The sequence below is a fragment of the Gymnodraco acuticeps genome, unplaced genomic scaffold, assembly GCF_902827175.1.
Source record: "Gymnodraco acuticeps unplaced genomic scaffold, fGymAcu1.1, whole genome shotgun sequence".
Taxonomy (NCBI): Eukaryota; Metazoa; Chordata; class Actinopteri; order Perciformes; family Bathydraconidae; genus Gymnodraco; species Gymnodraco acuticeps.
This window is the reverse complement of record NW_022990525.1, coordinates 55,043-79,322: the sequence shown is the minus strand read 5'-3', so window position 1 is coordinate 79,322 and position 24,280 is coordinate 55,043. Positions and strand designations below refer to the sequence as shown.

The 24,280-nt window shown below is 39.5% G+C and overlaps 1 protein-coding gene and 3 long non-coding RNA genes across 6 annotated transcripts; 3 read left to right on the top strand and 1 right to left on the bottom strand.

The window, feature by feature from the left end:
- Positions 1-339: 339 nt before the first annotated feature.
- LOC117553344 lies at positions 340-1,407 on the top strand. The gene is made up of 2 exons (XR_004570123.1): positions 340-391; positions 1,153-1,407. It is a non-coding gene; the product is annotated as an uncharacterized LOC117553344 (long non-coding RNA).
- A 137-nt stretch (positions 1,408-1,544) lies between these two features.
- On the top strand, positions 1,545-2,207 carry LOC117553343. The gene is made up of 3 exons (XR_004570122.1): positions 1,545-1,665; positions 1,762-1,836; positions 2,068-2,207. It is a non-coding gene; the product is annotated as an uncharacterized LOC117553343 (long non-coding RNA).
- Positions 2,208-3,303: 1,096 nt separating this feature from the next.
- On the top strand, positions 3,304-8,096 carry LOC117553341 (chromatin-remodeling ATPase INO80-like). 2 transcript variants are annotated; one of them, XM_034227224.1, is made up of 11 exons: positions 3,304-3,349; positions 3,954-4,047; positions 4,130-4,365; positions 4,582-4,696; positions 5,096-5,209; positions 5,289-5,380; positions 5,805-5,922; positions 6,020-6,121; positions 6,205-6,378; positions 6,854-7,030; positions 7,260-8,096. In XM_034227224.1, the coding sequence occupies exons 5-11, from the start codon at positions 5,197-5,199 to the stop codon at positions 8,066-8,068; spliced, it is 1,485 nt and encodes a 494-aa protein (XP_034083115.1). In that variant the 5' UTR covers positions 3,304-3,349; positions 3,954-4,047; positions 4,130-4,365; positions 4,582-4,696; positions 5,096-5,196; the 3' UTR covers positions 8,069-8,096. The 2 variants fall into 2 exon arrangements, with proteins under 2 accessions (XP_034083115.1, XP_034083116.1); XM_034227225.1 differs by lacking the exon at positions 5,096-5,209.
- Positions 8,097-11,386: 3,290 nt separating this feature from the next.
- On the bottom strand, positions 11,387-19,688 carry LOC117553342. 2 transcript variants are annotated; one of them, XR_004570120.1, is made up of 6 exons: positions 19,598-19,688; positions 17,908-18,104; positions 16,995-17,142; positions 15,990-16,058; positions 14,157-14,195; positions 11,387-12,125 (listed from the first exon to the last, which is right to left on the bottom strand). It is a non-coding gene; the product is annotated as an uncharacterized LOC117553342 (long non-coding RNA). The 2 variants fall into 2 exon arrangements; XR_004570121.1 differs by lacking the exon at positions 15,990-16,058.
- Positions 19,689-24,280: the final 4,592 nt, after the last annotated feature.

Below are 24,280 nucleotides of genomic sequence, written 5' to 3'. Positions count from 1 at the left end.
TCCCGTGAACTTAACCTTGGGCATCAATAAAAGTGCGACGAGTGGAAGAAGAAGAAGAAAAGAAGAAAGAAGAAGAAGAGAAGAAGAAGAAGAAGAAGAAGAAGAAGAAGAAGAAGAGAAAGAAGAAGAGAAGAAGAAGAAGAAGAAAGAAGAAGAAGAGAAGAAAAAGAAGAAGAAGAAGAAGAGAAGAAAAGAAGAAGAAGAAAGAAAGAAGAAGAAGAAGAAAGAAGAAGAAGAAGAAGAAGAAGAAGAGAAGAAGAAGAAGAAGAAGAGAAGAAGAAGAAGAAGAAGAAAGAAGAAGAAGAAGAAGAAGAAGAAGAGAAGAAGAAGAAGAAGAAGAGAAGAAGAAGAAGAAGAAGAATTGTTAAAGAGCGTCACAGCTGTACAAGTGGTAAATCTGATTTCTGTATTTCATTTGATTTGTTTACGCTTTTAATTAATCCTGTCGTTTGTCTACAAATCATGTTTAACCACGATATTTCAGTTTTACGTTTTAGGGCTGGCCCGTGGCATAGTATGCGAATGCTTGTTGTTAGCAATAGCATGGTTGCAAAGGTTAGCACTTAGCTTAGGTACAGATGCGCTAACGGATATGTATTGCAATATAAGAAGGTTCTTCTGCAACAAGTTGGAGGGAGAGTTTTCTCCTTCGCACAAAAGGAGCTAAAATCTTGCCTAAAAACAAAACCCTTTGTAGCACGTGACATAAAACATAACAATGGCAAAAGTATGTATATTCAGCCAGACCAGGACATGATATGACCTTAAACAATGCGAAAGGAAATGGCATTTTAATAATAATAATAATAATAGACATTTACATGGCGCTTTTCATAATGCACACACTTTTTTTTCTTCTAAATGTCACCTAACATGTTGCATTAATGATAGTTAAGGTAAGTTCAACACTTTAATATAATCAGGTCATAGTAGTTTTACTACTTTAAACATTCGCTAATTCAACTTAAGTTTTGTGAAGCCATCACATCTAGTTAAAAAGAGAAATATATTTCCCTGTAATTACTGATTTACCTGGGACTTGATTGACATTGGTGCCTGTAGTTTTATTTAGACAAATGTTTATTTATGAAACAACAATTAAAAGACATGGTAGCACAACTAATCTGAGTTCATCTGTTTGTTATTTTTCAGGTCATCCATCAATTCAATTATTTGAAATAGCCTATTATCATAAAAAAATCAACGGTTCTTTTCAGAGCCATATTCTTCTTCCTACTCTCTTTCACCCCTCTCATTTTCTTGTCTTTTGTTTTGTTTTTCTCCCTCGCTGTATGTCAGTTCATCCTTTGTTTGTTGTTGCCCTTTTCACCCTCACTTAAAAATGGCATCCAAGCAACTGAATGAATGGCTAGAGGCGGGGAAAGCCCTCTCAGATGAGTTGGCAAATAAGGCAAGTACAACATTATCCAAATATGTATTATAACATTTACTCAAATGATAAAAGACACACACATTACAAAGATTTGTGTGCAACAATTAAGGGATATATCTAATCTCTTTTATATATTAATATACCAAAGAAACCGAAGAAACCGAAGAAACCGAAGAAACCAAAGAAAATAACGCAAGGATCAAATATGTCCTGGAGGAAGAGGGACCTGGATGGGAACATTCTACCCCAACATTGGAATAAGAATCGATCTGGTCTGTACAATATCATCTAGTTCTAGTGTTTCATTAAGTTTTAATGTCGTTGGTCTTCAATAATGTTTCCTATATCATCGTACTTTGTTTATGCAGTTAAACCTTCCAGCTCTCTGGAGTCCCCAGAGGTCGAGGAGACACATGAGATTCCTCTACAGGTCCCAAGTCTTGGTATGCACAATGAATTCTTAAATTATCCTTCAACTTGAAATGTAGCTAATTGTTTATAGTATGTAATAGCTGTGTTCATGATACATTTTAAAGTGAAAAGCCATCAACAAGTCCTCCAACTAATACGACCAAATAGGTCGATTGTTTTCCGACCCAAATATGTATAAGTATGGAATATCTTTTTTTAATTAAACTAAATTCCATGATTTGTTTTATATTTTGTTATTTTAGATCAACATCTTCTCACACTGAGAAACCTGTTGGGTTCTCTCACTGTCCCTGCATCATCAGAAGAAACACCCACTGTAACAACATGGACCCAAAGACAGTTGAAACGTGAAAAAAATTCAGAGCTGCAATGCCAGAGCTCCTCATTTGAAATTGGCTGCAGAGATTGTCACTAAACGTTCCTGTCTCCAATGCAAAACTGCTGATGCTGTGGTCCGGTGCTTGGACTGTGTTCCACCAGGAACTCCCTTTCTTTGTCCGCATGTGACCCAATTATCCATGGCAAAAATGTCTTCCATGACAGGGAAGCCATGATTGATGGGTTTTACAGACCTATTCCTCCCACATCCTTAGTGGTTGTGGAATGAAAGTGGCCAATATGGGACTCTGTGAACAAGGTGGTTTCAAATAGTTTATTACATATTCCCTTACCATGGTTTCCTAATGTTGCACTACATATACAGCGGCATCATTTTTCACCATGTCGGAAGTTTGCTTTAACTATTAAAATGTCTCAATTTGTATTGACTACATGTCCTAACATGCATATGAATCTCTGAAATTGTCTTTGCTGCAGTGTGTCTGCTTCCAATTCCTCCACCATCCCAAATCTGCTTCTGTGGTCCAAGCCAAGATTTCCCCATCATCCCAGGAAAGCAGACCGTGTTGGTGACTATCAATGGTTTGTTGCCACCAGAAGACGATGTGGTCAAGCAAAAATACAGGATTACTATTATACTTTTGTCCTGCGTTGCATAGATACCTGTCAAATTGCACATTATATTTTTTCTCAGGTCCCATACAACGTTTGCCTGCCTTCTGTGTGCTGTCCAACTTGTTCCACCAAATGGTCCCCGAGCATAGGTGACTTGCTTGGATACAAATACTGGCCAGCAACCGACCAGCTGCAAATTATTTTTAAGTTTGATGTGTTCACATTCATTCGAGCAAATGAAATTGGCCAGCCCAGCATATCCCAGCAAGTATCTTATAAAAATGCTTGAACATCGATCGTTTTCCACAGGAAGGGTAAGAATAAAATGTGGTTTCAAGATTTTTGAATACCAAACTTTTAATTAACAAATGAATACCATTCTTGTTTCCAGACAGGCAGAATCTGTAGCGATACCTCCACAGAGTCTTTCGGGAGTTTGCCTTCTGTAATTACAGACAAGAAGATCTGTGCCTGGTGGAGCCCTTTAAATGCCCAGCATGCACACCTGACATGCTGGCTATTGCCTGTAGATGGCAAGAGAAAGCATTATCGCTTCAAGAAGTCCAGAGGGTCAGTGAAATCATATTCTCATTTTAGTTGTTGTTTTTATTGACTAAGCTGAATGTCTTTGCTGAAATGTTTAACTTTCCCCAACTTTCCAATTTTTTTAATTTATTTTTATTTTCCAAAGTTTGTAGACCATCAGAAAACAATAGTTGGTTTGTAATTACACATAATTATATCAATCCAATTCATAAACATTATTGTATATGACGCCTGTAAAGTTAGCTCAACTTTAAAATGTTAAATGGTTGACGTTAGTTGGATATGTTGGAGCTAAGAACCAGCTTTTGGATATAATCGCTTCATGATAAATGTATTAAATTGTCCAGGAACCTTTTTCTCTGCCTTCCTCTGCCCTATTCCATGCCCAGCAATATAAAGGATGTACTTTATTTGTACCTTTCTACAAGAAGTCAGTAAACTTTTCACTAATGTTAAATAATGGTGACAAAAGGCTTTACACAAAATTACAGATCAAATTCACAAAGGCCTTTTCCACATTTATGAAAAATTGATAGCAAAAGCAAATTGCCCACATTAAATAGAGGACACAATCAAACTTATGTATGTATGATAATGTTGCTTACAATTTATTTCTCGAATTTCGCAGGACAGATGAACCGTCTCTATTTGATGGACTGTTCATTGCCCAGGACAGTAAAGTGTCTGCCTTTGTCGACAAAATCAGGAGCCAGATGACGATTGTAAGAATCTATTCAACCCACTAACCCTTTTATTTATTTTACTTAGCACAGGGTTAAATGTAACAGATTGTGTCTATTTCAGAAAAGTGGTCGTGATGTTTGTGGACCGGCAACATTCACAGCTTGCAGAGAAACCTCACACAAGTCCAGGGCCAAGGTGGACGAGGAAGGCCTGCAAATAGCTGTGTGCAGACATGGCATCTTGCTACAAGGCCTAAATCACTACCGTGGTGAAATATATGCCTACCCAATGTTCCTGCAGAAGGAGCTGGCTGAAGTTGCGAATGCAACATTCTTTTGTATGGATGTTGCCTGCAGGTAGTTATAACTATTGCAAAATGCAAAGTGTTTGTGTGAAACGTGTTATCTATTTAATTCTTGCACATCCAGTAGATGTAAAGCAAAAAAGCATTAATTTGGATAAATGCTGATGTTGGTTACAAGGATTGTACTGGTAATTTTAAGGACCTGATTTATCTTTTTACTATTATGCCATCATGCAACTGGAAAAGCTAATTGATTTTGTCATTACAGGTACTGGCCTTATTTGGAGAAGATGGCAGCAAAGTTGCCAGAGCTCCAACCACTTACAGAGATGAAACCTTTTCTCTCTGTAATGCACGCCAAGGCCCACACAGGCAAATGCGAGGTACAGTATGCAAGTTAAACATTTGTGTGACTAGATTCAAATGTTTTAGAAATTGTAGTGCACATAAGAATATCATGTAGTATATTCTATTCAAGCCTGTGGAATAATTGTAATAGTTACAAATGTTGACAAAATTGTTACAAAACAGACTGTCACAAGGATAGGCTTCCAAAACCCATTATGTTGTTTTAGTAATATATCCGCACTGTAGAAATAATGAATGAACAGAGCTTCAAATAACTGCAGTTGTGACATTGTAGCTTCAAAGCATAATTCAATCTCAGAACATTTTAACTTCTGAAATTTCTCCTGACACTGATGTTAACTAAAGATGTACAGTACAAGAAATTATAATATTGAACTAAATATCTAGATCTCATTGTTTATGATTCTGAGCAGGTGAAGTGGGGTGGCAGAAGCCAGGAAGGTGCTGGAAATACTGTTAGGAAGTGGAACAGGTTAACAGCTTCCTCTCAAGGGCAGCTCTGACAACAAAATACATGACCAAATCAGGTTGGTAGAGGAAAACAAATTGTTTTAAGCAGTGTCACATTGTAAGCTGATGTGAATTCTCATGTTTTTGTGTTTACAGCTAGAGCAGATATGATAACCGTGCTGGCTATGCTATGGAACCACAGGAAGGTGGAGAATCTCCACAAGACACTCTCAAAGAGATTTGTCAAAGTAAGACGTCCATGCTGCATTTCAAAATGTACATTAAGAATATCTGAGTTTCTTGTTGTAGTAATTTAACACCATCCTTAGCTACATGTTGTTGAATAAATATATTCTGCAATAATTCATTATGATGGTGCTGCCATAGCACACTGCTCTGCCAAGAGAGTCTCTGTTCTGTTGTTTTGTAATTAAGCACTATAGGTTGATTCATCTGAATTTCTGTATAATAATAATCATGTTAATCCTGCTTGATCTTTAAAAAAAAGAAAAGGGACTCTAAGGTGATACTTGCCAACCTTGAAGAGAAAGGTGTTTAGCATTTCATGTTGTTGTCTGGTCAGTTAATGTTCATAAAGGAATTCAGTAAAAAACAACCTTCTCAACCAACTGGAACGCATATTCACTTTCTGCTTTTAAACATTCTAACCAGACTACACAGAGAGCACAAACTGAAGTGGACAAGCTTGAGAGTCTCAAGCAAGAGCTGAACATCTCCCTGGAGGACACGGAGCAGTGGGTGTTGGAGGTCAAGCAATGGGCAGCCACTGGTATGTTATATGATCACTGTGGTATAGATTTGGTTCCATATTTCCAAACATTTGGCTTCATGTTTTATGATTATACCTGGTTGTTTCTGTTTTCAAGAGAAACATGGAGGCCAGAGCAGCCAGGAGGAGCTCCAGAGAGAAATAGATGACATTATTTATTCCCTCCGAAGAAAGAAACACGACCTCTATCGACAAAATGGTATTTATTATTACGTTATCTAGAAACAATATTTGTTTCTTGTTGTTGTTATTGTTAGTATTATTATTATTTTTACTTTACAGACAGCAACCAAACAAGGCAACGCAAACGGAGAAGACTGACAGAGCTCAAGAATAAACTCAGAGAGAGGATACTGCAGTACAACACCATTGATACCTGTACAGAGACAATTGACACAGAAGCAGCATGCAGTCTGTCTGAGGATGTCATTCTGCCCTGGGAAGCGCAAGGAGATGGTAAGAAACAACTTGTTTTTGTTTGCCCTAGATATTCCATAAATGCAGTTGTAGTACTAGAATACAATCACCAATGTAACACAGAGCTGTCAACATAGGTGTCACAAATCATCATGATCACAACAAAGCATTTTGAAATAATTATATTGAAAGGTCTGTATGATGTTGCCCTATCAAGTCTTAATAGTCATGCTATAGTCTCACTGGGACAGGCACATCTATGGAAACAGTAAAACCCTTCCTGACCACCCTGAACTGCATACTAATGTTGAATCTCAAGACATACTGAATGTAATTCTGCCAACATAGACAGAATTGAAAAAATTCAGCAAGCGGCGAGGTTGGACATTTTTTACCAGATTTCAAGGTTTTGGGCAATTTAAGTTAAAAAGATTGAATGCAAACGGATATTATTTGTTTTATTAGCCTTACCATTGTGTTTGTGTTGTCATATTTTGTTTTTTTTCCATTATAGTGGTGAACCTGCGCACAAAGAGGCGACTTTTTGACCAGGTTATGCTGGTCAGGCGTATGGAAGAGGAGAAAGTCATCATTGTGAAGGAGATGACCCAGCATTGTCAAAATCTGAGGCAGGCACTGGACAAACTGGACCACCTCCTTCATCAGACAAAAGACGACATCAGGAACCAAAGTATGTTCCACAAATACCGATTTATAACATTTGCCACTGCCCCTTCTGGTCAGTGTCAAACGTCTGTCACTGAATAGCATCTGTAATGATTGCATTTTTTCTGAATCACAAATCTTTTTAGCTAATATACAGCCTCGGAGTTAAACATTAAAATTGCTTATATGGAACCAACATCAATGCTAATTAAAAGTTGCCTTACATAGACTGTCATTTTGTCTTTTTATTTTAGTTTCTCCAAGCGATATAACAGAAGAGGGATACAGGGGACTGCACTGCTGTCTTTTACACCATCAATATCTTCTGGAGCAGAAACTGAGCAGAGTCACCAGCACCTACAGCTGTATTGGCACGGACTCGTCTTTTCTCATGATGGAGGAAGACATTGAAGACGGTGATGAGGACAACGAACAGGACGGTGATGAGGACAACGAACAGGACGGTGATGAGGACAACGAACAGGACGGTGATGAGGACAACGAACAGGACGGTGATGAGGACAACAAACAGGACGGTGATGAGGACAACGAACAGGACGGTGATGAGGACAACAAACAGGACGGTGATGAGGACAACGAACAGGACGGTGATGAGGATAACAAACAGGACGGTGATGAGGACAACGAACAGGACGGTGATGAGGACAACGAACAGGACGGTGATGAGGATAACAAACAGGACGGTGATGAGGACAACGAACACGACGGTGATGAGGACAACGAACAGGACGGTGATGAGGACAACGAACAGGACGGTGATGAGGACAACGAACAGGACGGTGATGAGGACAACGAACAGGACGGTGATGAGGACAACGAACACGACGGTGATGAGGACAACAAACAGGACGGTGATGAGGACAACGAACAGGACGGTGATGAGGATAACAAACACGACGGTGATGAGGATAACAAACAGGAAGGTGATGAGGACAACAAACAGGACGGTGATGAGGACAACGAACACGACGGTGATGAGGACAACAAACAGGACAACGAACAGGACTTAACAAGTCTATTGTATTGTGTTGTATGCATGTGAACGTATTAAAACGAGTATTACGATTTAATGGCTTGTTTATTACCTTTTTTTTGTATTATCCTGCTTTGCATTTACTATGTCTGGTATTCAACTAAATGCCATTAGCAGTTATCAGTCACCTTCGGATCCGAGTTACCTCGAGGGCCGGAGGTTCCCCACCCCTGGTATAAGGTTTTGGTGATTACCCTTATTATCATGATCTGTTTAATTAACCAATGCTTACATCCAAAGAATGTGTCTAGACTTTACTCCTACAGACACACACTAACAATACAAATGGACCTAAGTAATACACTCACCGGCCACTTAATTAGGTACACCTTGCTAGGATGGGTTGGACCCCCATCTGCTTTCAGAACTGCATTAAGTCTTCATTGCATAGATTACACAAGGTAGGCTACTGGAAACATTCCTCAGAGATTTTGCTCAATATTGACCTGATCGCATCACGCAGTTGCTGCAGATTTGTCAGCTGCACATCCATGACGCAAATCTCTGGTTCCACCATATCCCAATGGTGCTCTGTAGGATTTGGATCTGGTGACTGTGGAGGCCATTTGAGTAAAAGTCATTGTCATGTTCAAAACCAGTTGGAGAATATTTGAGCTTTGTGACACGGTGAGTTATCCTGCTGGAAGTAGCCATCAGAAGATTGGTACACTGTTGTCATAAAGGCATGGACATGGTCAGCACAACCCGGTATCAAGGCAAGACGTGAACATGTGACGATTTACCATGCTGGGAGACGTGAAGATGTCACGATGTTGTCCCTTCAAACGTGACAATTACACAGTATTGTTAACATGGCCCAACCAGTGGAGATATACCCGGAAATGCCAAGCAAATGCTACCCCGACGGTCGGTTGTTATTATTATCAATATTAATAAAATAATGATTTAATTTGTAATAGTCACACTCGATTTCGCCGATTTTCTTGATTTGCTGGTCGACACCTCTTTTAGCAGAAACAAAGGCTACATTAATTTATTAAATCGATGTTAATCTGTGGATGTGGAATTAACGGACGTGACGTTGTGCGTTTGTGTTACCAGGCAACAGCTTCGGTTCATGTTAATTTACAAACTCTTCAACTCGAACAGTAGTCATATTTAAAAACATTTTATATGGCCTCACGAAATACTTTAATGTAAATTTAAATGTGAAGGAATGTGTGTGTATAACAAAATACATCTGTCAAAAACAATACCGGAAACAGACCTCAGCTCGGTGATTCGATGGTTTAGCCGCAATGCACGTGGGAAATGGTGTTTATGCGATGTGAAATCCGAAAACATTAAAATAATACTTTATTCTGAGTGTGCTTGCTTTTCTCTTTGGAAGTCATCACATAACGGCATTGTAATACACGGTTCGGCTGCATTAAATATTACATATCTGCCGTAGTTCTGTATTTATAGAGCCCTGATGAGAAGACTTCTAGACAAACATGAGGAACTGAAAACGTGACGTGGATCATAAATATATCAGCCATTAAACAACATCTTACATTTCTTTTCACACAATACGTCTCCTTGCAGTATCAACACTAATTCGGCTGACTTTTATATTTGATCCAATTGGTAGATAGGCTGTATTTACACCATAACGGTGCACAGCTGATAGAAAGGGACACCTAGTGGTTAAAGCACGTTATTGAATTTTATTATTATTATTATTAAACAGAATAAGAGACCTGACAGGTGATGGTCAGACGTTGACCTGGCTGCACAGTCACAGAGGCTGTGTCAACTGTTCACACTTCACACCTGTACAAATAAAAAAAATGTTATATGACAGATGATCCTGTTAAACAGCAGTATAATAAGTGTTGACTCACTTCCAGCTGCCAGCAGCAGCAGCAGCAGCAGAGAACATGATGATGATGATGACTCTGAGAAGACGTGAGCTCCTGATCCCCTTTAATCTCCACTGACAGTCTCATGTGAAGGCCTTATAACTGTATCACAATGGATATTACTGAGTTTGCATAGAACCAAACACATTGCATATTAGTATGAGTCGGACTGGAGATAGAAAATGGAGCTTGTTATTGTTACTTTTACAAGAATACAATCACCTGTGTTTAAAGAGTCGAGAATCAACTTTGTGTACTTTATTTTTGCAAAAACAGATAATTAACATCTGGAGCTCTTTTAATGTCCTTTTTGATTATTGTTACACCAGGTCTTGTCAAAACCTTTATTCCATATTCAATATCCATTACTTAACAAAACAGCACACCTGAAATGTATATTTAAATACTTTATTAAGGGCAGTGAATTAATTGTTTCTGTATGTTTTTCAAATCAGTGTTATAAGTGTCATAGACACATAATTACATTGCTATTATTATCCTTAAAATATATGTAAAACAAAACCACTTATGATCTTTTTATTTGAGTGGTTTACTAATGACAGTTAATTCTGTTTTTGCTATTGATGGTTTCATTTTTGTGAAAAATAATACAATTCAATAACGTGCTTTAACCACTAGGTGTCCCTTTCTATCAGAAAAATAAATCTAAGATCAGTAATGTGTTGCTTAAAATAATACTTCTGCATGCACCCCCTGGCCAACTTGTGGCCCCACGCAAAGTTATATGATGAGGCCCTGTGTGTAGCGAACGTCGACTCTGCACACTGAGCTCTGATTGGTCACCAGGCGGTGCTTTCACTGAGTTGATCTATTATCCTGGAACCTTTCATATGGTGTGTGTGTGAGAGCGTTTCATATGTATATATTGTTGGCGAAATATTTTCAAGGCCAATAACTTTGAGCCAGTTGATCAGTTTTGTCCTGACTGAGCGCAGGCACCTGTATCCTTGGCTGCTGTGCTCTCAGTGTTTTGTCTCCCTGTTCCTGCCTGTTGGCGTCAGCTGATAGAGGTGTTGGTTTTATCTCGTTATGCACAATGTTGATTCTTCTCTCAGAACTAGCTACATATGGGTCTGGGGTAGAGATCTTCAGAATTGGTTTGGAATCTTTTGTGTCAATTCGTGTCACACAACATGTCTTGTGAATAAACCATCAGTGTTTGCCATCAAAGTTCCTGCTCTCCTCGTGTCTCTCTGAGTCCAGTTTCCATTGCTTCAGAAGTTTCCATCGCATATGAGAGATTTGTACATGTTTGTAAATGATTTTGGTTTCAGTGTGTTTCACATGTGAACAGTATTTCTGAATAATGTCCCTAACGGCCCCCCATAGACATAATCCAAAAATAAATGTGAATATTTTTTGTATTATCGCCAAGAATTGAAGTTGAAATGCAGCTTGAATATATAGGATATAAAAATGACAAGTACAGTAAGAAAGAAAGTGATATGAGTGACATGTTTTATTATTTGATTACCCTTCATTTTCTCTGTTGATAAGATGTTATGGAATGAAATACAATGTCAGATTAGGGGAAAGTTAGGGGAGTGCATGTTAATGCGTCTGGAGGTGGCGTGTTCCAAAAGTGTTTGGGTTTGTCTGCCGTGAGTGGGCTGCATTCCAATTCAAATTGCCGCCTGTACAATGTATGCACCAGTCTGTGATATGCCGATGTGCAGGCCCGCTCCTCCCTACACGCCGATCACACAGACTGCGTCTGCCTCTCGCCCTCATCTTGTGGAGGGAGCCTCATCTGATGCGCAAATGCGGCGCAATTGAGTGCGCCACAGTTTCTGCTGCGAGGCTCCACTAGCTGTAATCGGCTTGGTGTGTCCGGGGTTTACACACCACCACCACCCCCAGTCGACGCTCGCGAGGGCCTCATCACATCACAGCCCTGCCGATGTGATATAATGTATAGGACCTTTTTCCTCATGGGTGTCATTCAACAGACCAAACATGACAGTTTTAGAGAATGAGTTTGTATGGATACACTTAAAACATATTTGTATTTGTCTTGGCTTCAGCTCACTGATAACATAAGAACACAAATAGGCACGGCACTTACATAGATGTTTTTTTTAATATGTATTTTATTACTCCAATGTAGAAAAACAAAAGTCAGGCATATTTAATTAGGAAAGTTTTCCTTTGGCTCCCAGGAATGTTTCCACTTCGCCCCACTGTAAAACAGAAACACAGCAAAAAGTATTGCTTTTTTTCAACTGTTTGGAATATGTAGTTCTACAGTATGTTGACAATGCTATTTCAAATGAGAAGATACACTAAGTCACTTAAAAATATCGTGATGAAAGTGCAGTATAATATATATATTTATATATACAGGGTTCTTACACCTTTTCCAAAGTCAAATTCAAGCACTTTCAAGGTGCATTTTCCAGCTTTTCAAGCATCTTACAGCTGCTGTAAATGACATATTTATATACACATACTCAAATGATTATTTCCCTACCTCACATTAAATCAGATGTTCTTTATGCTATAAACAACCAAATGTGTGTTTCGTGATAGCATTCTACACGAGGATGAACAATTAAAGAAAAGAAAAGTAAGTTTAATATTTCAAAATGAGTGATCTGTACGTCGTAGACTGGGCCTCCCAGATAACCTGTCTGAGCCGATATAAAACAATCAGCCAAATAACTTTTCAATACATTATTGATTACTATTGTTGAGGTACTTTTAGGTTGGCAGTGAACATAAGTCAGAAGTACATGGTGTACTTTTCCTCCACTACATGTATTAATACCTTTAGTTACTTCACAGATGAATGATGTGAAATCTAATCAAGTGTTGAATCAGACTTTAGTTCCACCTGGAGTAAATCCACCAGCTACCCTGCAGTATACAAAGTCTTCAAACTAGCTGCACCTTCACCAGCTTTGAGAACACTTTCATGATCAATCATTATAAAACATATCATATATTATTCTGAAATGGACCAATCTGCACAACGACTACTTTTACTGTCTTTCACTATATTTTGATGAGAATACTCTTCTACTTTCACTTGAGGAACATTTTGAATGCAGGACTTTTACTGTGAGAGAGTATTCCTACACTCTGGTACTTCTACTTTTACTGAAGAACAAGATCTGAGTACTTCTACTTTTACTCAAGTACAAGATCTGAGTACTTCTACTTTTACTCAAGAACAAGATCTGAGTACTTCTACTTTTACTCAAGTACAAGATCTGAGTACTTTTACTTAAGTACAAGATCTGAGTACTTCTTTTACTCAAGTACAAGATCTGAGTACTTCTACTTTTACTCAAGTACAAGATCTGAGTACTTCTACTTTTACTCAAGTACAAGATCTGAGTACTTCTACTTTTACTCAAGTACAAGTCTGAGTACTTCTACTTTTACTCAAGTACAAGATCTGAGTACTTCTACTTTTACTCAAGCATAAGATCTGAGTACTTCTACTTTTACTCAAGTACAAGATCTGAGTACTTCTACTTTTACTCAAGTACAAGATCTGAGTACTTCTACTTTACTCAAGTACAAGATCTGAGTACTTCTACTTTTACTCAAGTACAAGATCTGAGTACTTCTACTTTTACTCAAGTACAAGATCTGAGTACTTCTACTTTTACTCAAGTAAACAACTGCCTCCAAGACAGCACACAGCAATAATACTACTTACTAACTATACTAATAGTATAATTGTTAAGAACAAATGTAACAAGTAAGTAATTAAAAGAGATCAAATACCATCCAGCATCACATATCAATCATTTAACCTTTAGTGATATTGATCAAGGATAAACTCAGTTGTATATTGTATTTTAATTTATATTCCAATGTAAGCTACTTCCCTGCTTATGTGTTACAACCAGACAGCGTTTCTAGGGCGCAATTTTCATTTCATTTCAAACCTTTATTTAACCAGATTGGTCCCATTGAGATCATAGATCTCTTTTTCAAGGGAGACCTGCGATGTCTGAATGACGAAGGGCAGAGAACTTGGATGTCTTACTTTATGGCACAATCGCTGTCTGATAGAGCCATTGATGACATGGCTCCCCACCCCCATGTGATCAACTAAATTGAATTTACTGCTGAGGAACCCAAAATGTTTAAGTTAGTGATCTCAGGGTTGATGAAGTTGGTTGGTAAGACTACTTTCTGGCCCCTGTTCTGCCAGCCCCACCAGCTACACTGAAGGAAACTTCAGATTAGATACATACCATCCAGAGCAGGACTGCCACTGCACCAACACCTCGGCCCTGAGTAAAGAAAGACAGATTTTAGGTAAACTTATTTTTTTTTCAAATGTCATACATGTAAATACGAAAAGTCCAGAGAAATCAAATGATCATTTGAAATAATAGTAGGTACGATTAACTCAAACATATGAAGGACTGTAACATAGTCAATAGCATTTTCCCCATCAGTTTAATATTTTGGAATACTATTATTATTTAAAAAGATATTTTCACTGCCAAGAATTCACCTACAAATGATTACAAGAAAACATGTGATATACAAATAAATGGCTGGACATGATGCATTAATGCGACATGAAGCATTACACAAGGACCTCAACCTTAAATTAATAATAATTTATTGTTACTGTAATTTCAATATTTAGATTAGCAGTCATGCTTCAGACTGAAACACTCCTTTTAAACAAAGTATACGAAATCCAATAAGATAAGACTTGGTTCCACGGAAGCATTATTGTCAGTTTATTTCTTATTTTAAAATATGTTCTAAACAAAGCTCCCTGATTCTTTCCCTCAGTACTTTGTTGTAGGGGAAAGTGGCTGACCCTTGATGAATGGGACATTCTGCAAGGGATTCAAAGATGGTAATAAGTTGAAGTTCAGCATAACCCCCTAAACATTGCCCTAACATCACATTGTGCCTCAATTAACTGTTCAAAATGGCCTGAGACTTTGATCTGCAAAGTCTTAAACAAACAAAGGTGGCGTATTCTAATTGTACCGATGATTGTTTTCTCTCTCTTTAACTAATTCAATGTGCAAAATCAAACACAGTTTCAGTCTATGTAAATAAGATAATTACTAATTAACCCGCACATACCATTAATTGCCACTTTATTCCTCGTTGGTCTTCTTTTTCTGTGAGGAAGACACTGAGGGACACAGGAGGAGTCAGGCCAGAGAGAGGAGTCAGGCGGAGAGAGAGGAGGAGTCAGGAGAGGAGGAGTCAGGCCGGAGGAGAGAGGATGAGTCAGGTGAGGAGGAGTCAGGCCGGAGGAGAGAGGAGGAGTCAGGGCCGGAGGAGAGAGGAGGAGTCAGGAGAGGAGGAGTCAGGAGCCGGAGGAGAGAGGAGGAGTCCGGATGAGGAGGAGTCAGGAGAGGAGGAGTCAGGCCGGAGGAGAGTCAGGCCAGAGGAGAGAGAGGAGTCAGGCCGGAGGAGAGAGCAGGAGTCAGGCCGGAGGAGAGAGCAGGAGTCAGGCCGGAGGAGAGAGGAGTCAGGCCGGAGGAGAGAGGAGGAGTCAGGCCGGAGGAGAGAGCAGGAGTCAGGCCGGAGGAGAGAGCAGGAGTCAGGCCGGAGGAGAGAGCAGGAGTCAGGCCGGAGGAGAGAGCAGGAGTCAGGCCGGAGGAGAGAGAGGAGTCAGGCCGGAGGAGAGGAGAGAGAGGAGGAGTCAGGCCGGAGGAGAGGAGGAGTCAGGCCGGAGGAGAGAGGAGGAGTCAGGCCGGAGGAGAGAGAGGAGGAGTCAGGCCGGAGGAGAGAGGAGGAGTCAGGCCGGAGGAGAGAGGAGGAGTCAGGCCGGAGGAGAGAGGAGGAGTCAGGCCGGAGGAGAGAGCAGGAGTCAGGCCGGAGGAGAGAGGAGGAGTCAGGCCGGAGGAGAGAGAGCAGGAGTCAGGCCGGAGGAGAGAGGAGGAGTCAGGCCGGAGGGAGAGAGGCAGGAGTCAGGCTGGAGGAGAGAGCAGGAGTCAGGCCGGAGGAGATAGCAGGAGTCAGGGAGTAGAGAGGAGAGTCAGCCGGAGGAGAGAGGAGGAGTCAGGCCGGAGAGAGCAGGAGTAGGCCGGAGGAGAGAGGGTACAGACAAGGAATCTGATCCTGGGTCTGTGGCCATTTCTGCCTGTGGTTGAAGGACCCTCAGGTTGCCAAAGTCACTTTTGAGAAGAAAACAAGTAGAGGCATGGTTGAATAAATGGACCAAGTATAATCCATATATATTTATAATCTGAGTAATTACAGCTAAAATGAAACTACAAATATTGATTGTTTTTTATGAATCAAGCATTTAAGACTTCAATGTTAGGATGAGAAAACCAGTGCAGCAATCCACCAATAGTTGTGCTGCTAAGCTTTTACGAAAAACATAGTCCCACAAAACGTAATGTTATTATTAGTATTGTTATCAGTATATAAGTAAGGGTGATTATTAGTTGATTTCATTGTCAACTTTAAAATGATTGACCAGCTGTTTCTATAATTGCTTATTGTTTTGAGTAATCCTTTCAGTAAAAACATGTCATCATTAGATTCTCACATGTGAACAATTTCTTTGTATTTTCCTTCTAGTTTAAAAGGTCCCATGTCATGGCCATTTCTACTGATCATAATTCCATTGTTGAGGTTTACTAGAATAGATTTATATTGATCAATGTTCCAAACTCACATTGGTTTCTCATACAGCATCTCTGTGTATTCACTCTGTCCTAAACACTATATCACTATACTCAGGAAGTAAACAATGGAAAAAGAGAAATGTCCAACGAGGCGTTCTGGGGCAGCATAGACAGGTCTTCTCTGTGTTAGAGTTTTACTCGCTACAGGGTGTACTTTGAGGGTTTTGACTCTGCAGAGCGTTTACATGCAGAAAAAGCTACATAACACAAGGGGACGGGTGATAACCGGAAAAGCATGACATGGGACCTTTAACTGACAAAACAAGACATAACGACATATTTGTACTACTTGGTAAAGAGTGATTCACATGTTTTTTTAAAACAAAATAACTGAGCAATTAATTTACAAAAAATGTTAAGCGATAAATTGCTTTTGACTTTTGGCTTAAAATATAGCATGTGGATTTTTATACTTACCATTAAGAAGGCTTTCGTAAATCCTCTTTATGGTAACAAGTGCATTGTTACCATCTTCTGTCTCAATTTGCCATGGACAGAGGCAATCGGCCGCAAAACCATTTGTGCCTCTCTTGGGATGCCGCTCAAGAAGTTTCCATTTGTGGAGCTGGAACACAATGGACACAAAAAAAACAAGAAATATTGTTTACATAACAGCTCTAAACATTTTCACACACCTAAAGCTTTTACAACTCCATTTATTTTTGCATAAGTGAAAAATGCACTGATGTGATACGTATGCACATTGAGGAAGGCACCCCACCATTAACCAGGTGTGATTTTAGACCCATTTTAGGGGAGCCCCAAAAAACACCATGAAAAAAGCTCAGGTTCACTTTTTGAGTTTTGTTTACTGGTTATTTACATGGTTATTTTTATATGGGTCTATTTAACTCTCACATTCAGATATCTGAATAAGCTACATTTAGCTTTGAAATATGTCAGCAAGCTATAACCTATGTCATTTCAGGTTCAAAGTTCTGCATTAACTCAAAATATTGATGACTAAAGCACTTCAGATGAACACGGCTCAAAGTCAGAGACTCTGGTAAGCTACATTAAAGTGCTTTTAAGGGCCTCTTTATTAATACAAACTCTTTCCAGGACTTGATTGTCTTTCAAGCACTATATTAATATTGGCTGGTTTTGGGCAGAGTTGAGCCAATGTTAATATATCTATATTCAGCCCAAACATTTTGTATATTTATTTATTTTTAATTTATTATTTAGATCTTTACATTTGATTCTGTGACATTCTTGGTTTTACCATTTATTCAAAATGTGTATGATATTTCATTTATTTTACTTTTGGAAACCATAGTCACATAATTCTGTGTTTGCCAACTGACATCTGCAAGAAAAAAAAATGTACCAGTAGATTTGTTGAGTCATAAACTTTGTTGACACTGTGGTTTTTTTTGTTGCGTGGCCTTCCACTCCTGTGCAACCTTTTCCTTTTGCTTGGATAGTTTCCTCCTTGTAGGGTTGGTTGGCACCACATTGCCTGCATTTCCTGCTGGCTACTCCTATTTTGTGTTTGCAAGTCTGGCACACTTTTTGAGTAGGCATCTGTAACAGAAACACAGATAAGGGAATAAAACAAATAAGAATACTATACTACAAATGTTTACAGGATTCATGTATTTTATTATATCGTGAAAAATCTTGTTAAAACAATGAACTCGTGTTTTTTTATCTTTTAGATAGGATGAACAAAAATCACAAGAGTAAGGGAAAAAAATGGTTATACAGAGTCAGTCACATGTTTAAAGTGACTGTTATCGACAACCCTAATCTGTCAATATCTGGTTGATCCAAAAGTTGATGCTCCATCATCACAGAACTAATACTAAAATCATCATTACCATGGGTGTATTGCTAACTCTATAAGTTCCGCATGCGTGCACGCGCAGTTGTGGCTCGTTTTGAAGCTTATGTAACTACTGTCAATTAACACTCCAGCCAGAATCAACAAAGAATGGTCGTTTATTAAAAGTCTGCATTATTGAATAAATGTGGATTCTTACAGTAAATGCTGGACACAGCTGCTTGATAGTTTATAAAGTTCCTTCACTGATCACTTAACTAACTCCCTCCTGCTGAGGTACAAAGGTTACTATATAAAAAGTGTGCACATTTATTTAGTATCCTATCCATGTGAATATGTTTTAAGTGGGGGTGGATCTCACGTCCTCTAGGGGGGTCCTGAGGCCCCCGGGAAGTTAAATGCATCAATCTTGTGCACTTTGAGGGCAAAATTAACTAAATCTATGGATACATCTGTCAACACCCATATGAAACTTAACTGTATACATTTCAATAATTAAAAAAAGATAAGAATACTTTTTTTAATTTATCTTTGTGCATATGTAACTATTTACTCTTTAAAAAAAAAAAAGTATTATATATGTATTTGTTGTATGTCCAATAGCATGAATTGTAATGATTTCATCGATGTTTTACATTCATTCGATTTTCTTTAGGGTGCTGCGTGACGTTGAACCTGCGACATACAACCCGTGACCTATGAACCTGTATTTGTATGCTACCAATGGAGCTATTGAACCTAAGAACTTGAGGCCTGTTTCCGACTCCTATTGTGGAACATAATACAATAATATAAAAGTGTGCCTTGGAAATATGTGTTTCCATATATGGTGACCAAACTGTTTCAGACCCACTGAGATAACTTAGACTAAAGTTAACTGTGTAAACATTACATTACCTACATTAGCCTCTCAGCCTATCCGTTATCATAGCTAGCTAGCACCAGATGCTAACAACCATCCCCGTTTTAGGTGCCGGAGCGGTGTTCCGGCAGCATTATACCCCTGATGACTCTTCACTTAATACATAAATAGTATTTCATATAGTTATAAAGAATGTGACGTGTGATAACATTTGGATAAACCGCATGAACCGATGGATCACATAACTTCCATGCTCACATTAACGTTAGCTGATTCTACTTTTGGCTAATTTAGCTTTGCTATCATTATTCCTAGGTAAACATAGTAATCTTAGTCACTGTACTAGACGACAAAATAAATCCGACTACTCACCTTTATTAGCTTGTCTGTAGGAAATAAATGGATGTTGTCAGTGATGCAGTGACGAGTCCAAAAAACCCTGGTGAGTTAGCATTTTTTTACAAAGGTACAGGTGCTTAGTCTGAGGATTGGAGGAAGGAGGCGTATGGGCGAGGAGGAGGCTAGGATGGAGGAGGAGGAGGATGAGAGATGCGGAGTCGGCGTAGGATTAGGATGGAGGAGAGGAGGATTGCTGTATTATTTGCTTCTTTTTCTTCTTCTTTTCTTCTTATTCGTCTTTGAATTCTTCGTCTATCTGTCTTCTTATTCTTCTTCTCTTCTTCTTCTTCTTCTTCTTCTTCTTCTTCTTCTTCTTCTTCTTCACTCGTCGCACTTTTATTGATGCGCAAGGTTAAAGTTCACGGGATTACGATCCGCCAGGAGTTGCTAATAGAAATGAATAGACGGGAGCATGTTGTTTCTTACACGACCACTAGAGGTGCTACACTTTAAAACGTGGCTATGGGTCGTATTTGGGTCGGAAAACAATCGACCTATTTGGTCGTATTAGTTGGAGGACTTGTTGGTCTGACAGCAGCTCTGTCCCCGTTATTTCCACACACCCCCCCGCCTCTGTTAGTGCACATTTACTGACACACACATTTGTATCATCTGTTGTAGACCCCAATAAATAAAATAAAATAAGAACTCATTCTCAAAAAAGATAAACGCCATTCTTAAAATGTATAAACGAACAATAGTTTGATTAATATTGATTAGCGTGCACAATAGAAATAAAATAATTGAGAAGAAAAAGAGATGTTATCTATCAAAACCCAGTTAGATTAACATTCATTGGATTGCACACTTTGTGTGTTTGTGTGGATATGTAGCAAATTAACATTTCAATAGCACTTAATGACTGAATGGAAATGACAATAAATGAAAATGTAAAACGAAAAAAGCGATCGTGAAAATGTTTCCAAAAAATGAATTAAATGATTTTTGCCCACTTTGTTGTTCAGATATATCACATATTTGTAACTAAATGAAACATGAATTGAAACAAAACACGGTATAAACTGAGGAGTGACTCCCGTGAGGTTCATGTATTTTCTTCACTCTGCTCTCATGTCAAGAAGCATCAGGTCTGGTGGTTCCTCGGTTATCGCTCCTCCATGATCGCTCCTCGCTCCTCGATCCTCGGTCCTCCGGCAGAAATAAGAGCCATGGGACGGTACTCAAGATGGCGCGGGCAAACAACTTCCGGTGAGACCGAGGACCGAGGAGCGAGGAAATGAAAATAGTCGACCTGAGAAGCAGCCCTGGACTTCCTATTCCATAGAAGCAGTGCTTCTGCTTCGAAGCTTGCTTCAAATCACGTGACATGTGACGTCCGAAGCAGCAACTGCTTCATTTCCTGGATGAATCACTTGACTGGTTCGCGGTCCATTCACGCGATTCAATGCACTGCCTCGTCTCGATTCTGACAGGTTGAAACAGTTTCAAATTTGAGCGCTTCAACACTTTATGACCGCTCTACACAATGCGCAATGTGTGGGTTGTTGTCGTAGCTTGGGTTGTTGCTGTTGAGTTGTTGTTGTCATTGCATTTGAATTGGATCATTATCAGTATTGTGCTAGTTACTGATAACCAGTAACTAGTTACCATTACTAGTTACTTCATTTCAAAAGTAACTCAGTTACTTTACTAGTTAATTACACAAAAATGTAATGCGTTACTGTTAAAAGTAACTTTATTTACTTACAAAAAGGGCTGATTGATTGATTGATTGAAAAGTGTATTAACAGCTTGTATATTGGGTACAGTACAGTACAGCTCAAAACATACAATTGTTAAGGGGATGCAGACCAGAGAAAGACTTTCGTCTTGTTTACATCAGGGTCCCCCATTTCCAATTCATCATGTCATTTAAGACATATAAGACATATTTGACAGACAGATGGCTTATTTACAATTTACATTTTAGATTTCGTTCTAATACATCCTAACCGGACATTTAAGACATACCAAGTCTACAGATATACAGTTAGTAACAGAGTCTAAAATGCGAGTATATACATAGATGGGGGGGGGGGGGGAAGCTGTCCATTGAACGACAGGTTGAGATTTGTACCATTACCGGGGCCAGTTTTGCAATGCTCTCCCCCGAAGGTGCTCTTTAAGAGAGGTTTGGAAGGTAAGTATAGTTTTACTTTCCTTTACAGTTGTGGGAAGAGCGTTCCACCTTGATGTGGCATCATTGCGAAACGTGTATTCCCCCTTTTTTGTGCCAAATCTGGGTTTCACATGAATTGTGGAGCTCCCTCTGGTGTTATGATCATGGTATTCCTTGACCTTTGGGAAGCATTTTGACATGTACATGGGTACCATAGAGGTGTAGTGGATCTTGTAGACCAGGCCCATTGGCTGTACTCTGTCGTCTACTCTAAGCCATGCTAGGTTGTCAAAGTGGGCAGAGGTGAGGTGGGTTCTAGATGAAAGGTCAAGCAGTAGTCTGACCAGTTTATTTTGCGATGTTTGAAGTTTTATTTTTAGCGCCTTGGAGGTGCTATGGTACCATGACGTGCAAGCATAGTCATAGTACTCTTGAATGAGTGCTCCTGCCAGAGTCTTCAGGGTGTTTTTGTTTACCAGAGAGGAGATCCGGTATAGGAATCTAGTTCTTTGATTGACTTTTTTTATTACATTGGATGCCATTTTGTCACAGGAGAGGTTTGCCTCAAGAATAGATCCTAGGTATGTAATTTCCTTCTTACTTGTGACAATAATGTCGCCCACTGCAACTGAGAAGTCGTCGGATTTGCTGAGATTATGTTTCGAACCGAAGAGAATGGACTCTGTTTTACCCAGGTGTAATGATAATTTATTATCGGCGAGCCAGGTGCAGATTCTGCCGAGCTCAGAGCTGAGGGTTTTTTCAACCTGCAACCTGTTCCTGTCAGAGACCAGCAGGGCTGAGTCGTCCGCGAACAGGAACAAGTTGCAGTCACATGCTGATGACATGTCATTTACATAAATTAGGAACAGTAACGGACCTAATATGCTTCCTTGTGGAACACCACAGCTCACTGGGAGGGGGGGGGACAGAGTACCGTTTACCTCCACCATCTGTTCCCTCCCCTCCAGGTAGGATTGCATCCAGCTCACCGATAGTTTATCAAAACCAATTGCTTTTAGCTTGTCAATCAGAATGGGGTGATTGACAGTGTCGAAAGCCTTTTGTAGGTCCAGCATCACCATGCCGCAGTACTTGCCCTCGTCCACCTCTTGTTTGATGTGGTCGCTCAAATAAAGAAGGCATGTGTCAGTGGAGTGGGATGTTCTAAAGCCAGATTGAAATTCATAGATTAGTTTCTTTTCCGCGAGGTACTTTTCGACCTGTTCATATACTATTTGTTCCATGACTTTCGAGATGGAGGTAAGTATAGAGACAGGGCGGTAGTTGCCTGGGTCCAATTTGCTGCCCTTTTTGTGCAGGGGGGTTACTCTTGCAATTTTGAAGTCTTTGGGTACTTTTCCCTGTTTTATGGAGAGGTTAATTATGTGAGCTATGACTGGTGAGATGGCGGTTGCTGTGTCTCTGAGGAATTTGGAGGGGATATTGTCGTGGCCAGTGGCCTTGTTAGGTTGGAGGGCGCTCAGTTTAATGAGTACCTCTGCTGTTGTTACCCTTGCTAGACTGAAATCATCTTTGCGTACCCCTAGGTTTTTGTAGTAGGTCATGATGTGATCTACTCAAAAAGCCCTGAGTGGGAGGGTAATTTATTTACAAGAGTTGTGGCTATGTTTGTGAAAAAAATGTTCAAGTACTTGGCCACATCCAGTTTGTCTGTGATGAGCCTGTTATCTGTCTTTATGTTTAAGTTAGAAAATCTCGTTTTGAGTTTTTTACTGCAGCCAAGCTGGTTATTGAGTAATTTCCAAAGTTCACGGGGTTTATTTTTGTTTTCCTCAGTTTTGATATTGATGAAACTCTTTTTGGCAGTTTTGATCATGGAGCTCCCATTAATGCCCTTATCGCCTTCATTTCAGTACTGTTATTGCATTGGAGAATAATACAATCTGTTGATCAACTTGACATGCATTATATGCAATCTGGATTGCATCGATATTAGCTGGCTTTCCATTTTTGTATATTCTTTCTCCAGGTAGTTGGAAAAAGTGTTCCGTCCCATATGCCGTGTGCCGCCCGGACATGCTATCATGCTAACTAGCTCCCTGAAAGCGGGTGACTCCACTGTAGCAATAGCCTGCATGTGTTCTACAACATACCGTGCAATGGCTTTATCGACTTTTCTCTGGCCAGCAGTCCCTTGGTTAAAATCCAGCCGCTGTTGCTTAGGTGGAGGTGGAGTGGCGTCGGCTGAGTCTCTGTGGTCTTAGCTACTAGCTTCGTCCCAGCATGTTGTTTTTGCAGATGTTTTAAGAGATTTGAATGACTGGTTTGGGCAGTAGATAGGATCTTTGACCCGCCAAGACACAACTTACATTTAACAGAAACTTTATTTTCTTTGTGCTCGACAAAAGTGAAATAGTGAGAATATCGCCGCCGCCATGATAGTCTTGTTAGTAAACAACACAAACACGCCCACTGCCCGTCTCCGCATGTGACACAGGAAGTATCTAAGTACATTTACTCAAGTACTTAAGTACAGTTCTCATCTCTGTTCGCCTGGCTGTTGACTATATAAA

What these genes read in the sequence shown, in the direction of transcription:
- LOC117553341 (XM_034227224.1), top strand. An exon ending in CTGGGAAGCGCAAGGAGATG is followed by an intron (nt 6,379 to 6,853) that starts GTAAGAAACAAC and finishes TTTCCATTATAG; the next exon opens with TGGTGAACCTGCGCACAAAG. An exon ending in AGACGACATCAGGAACCAAA is followed by an intron (nt 7,031 to 7,259) that starts GTATGTTCCACA and finishes TTTTTATTTTAG; the next exon opens with TTTCTCCAAGCGATATAACA.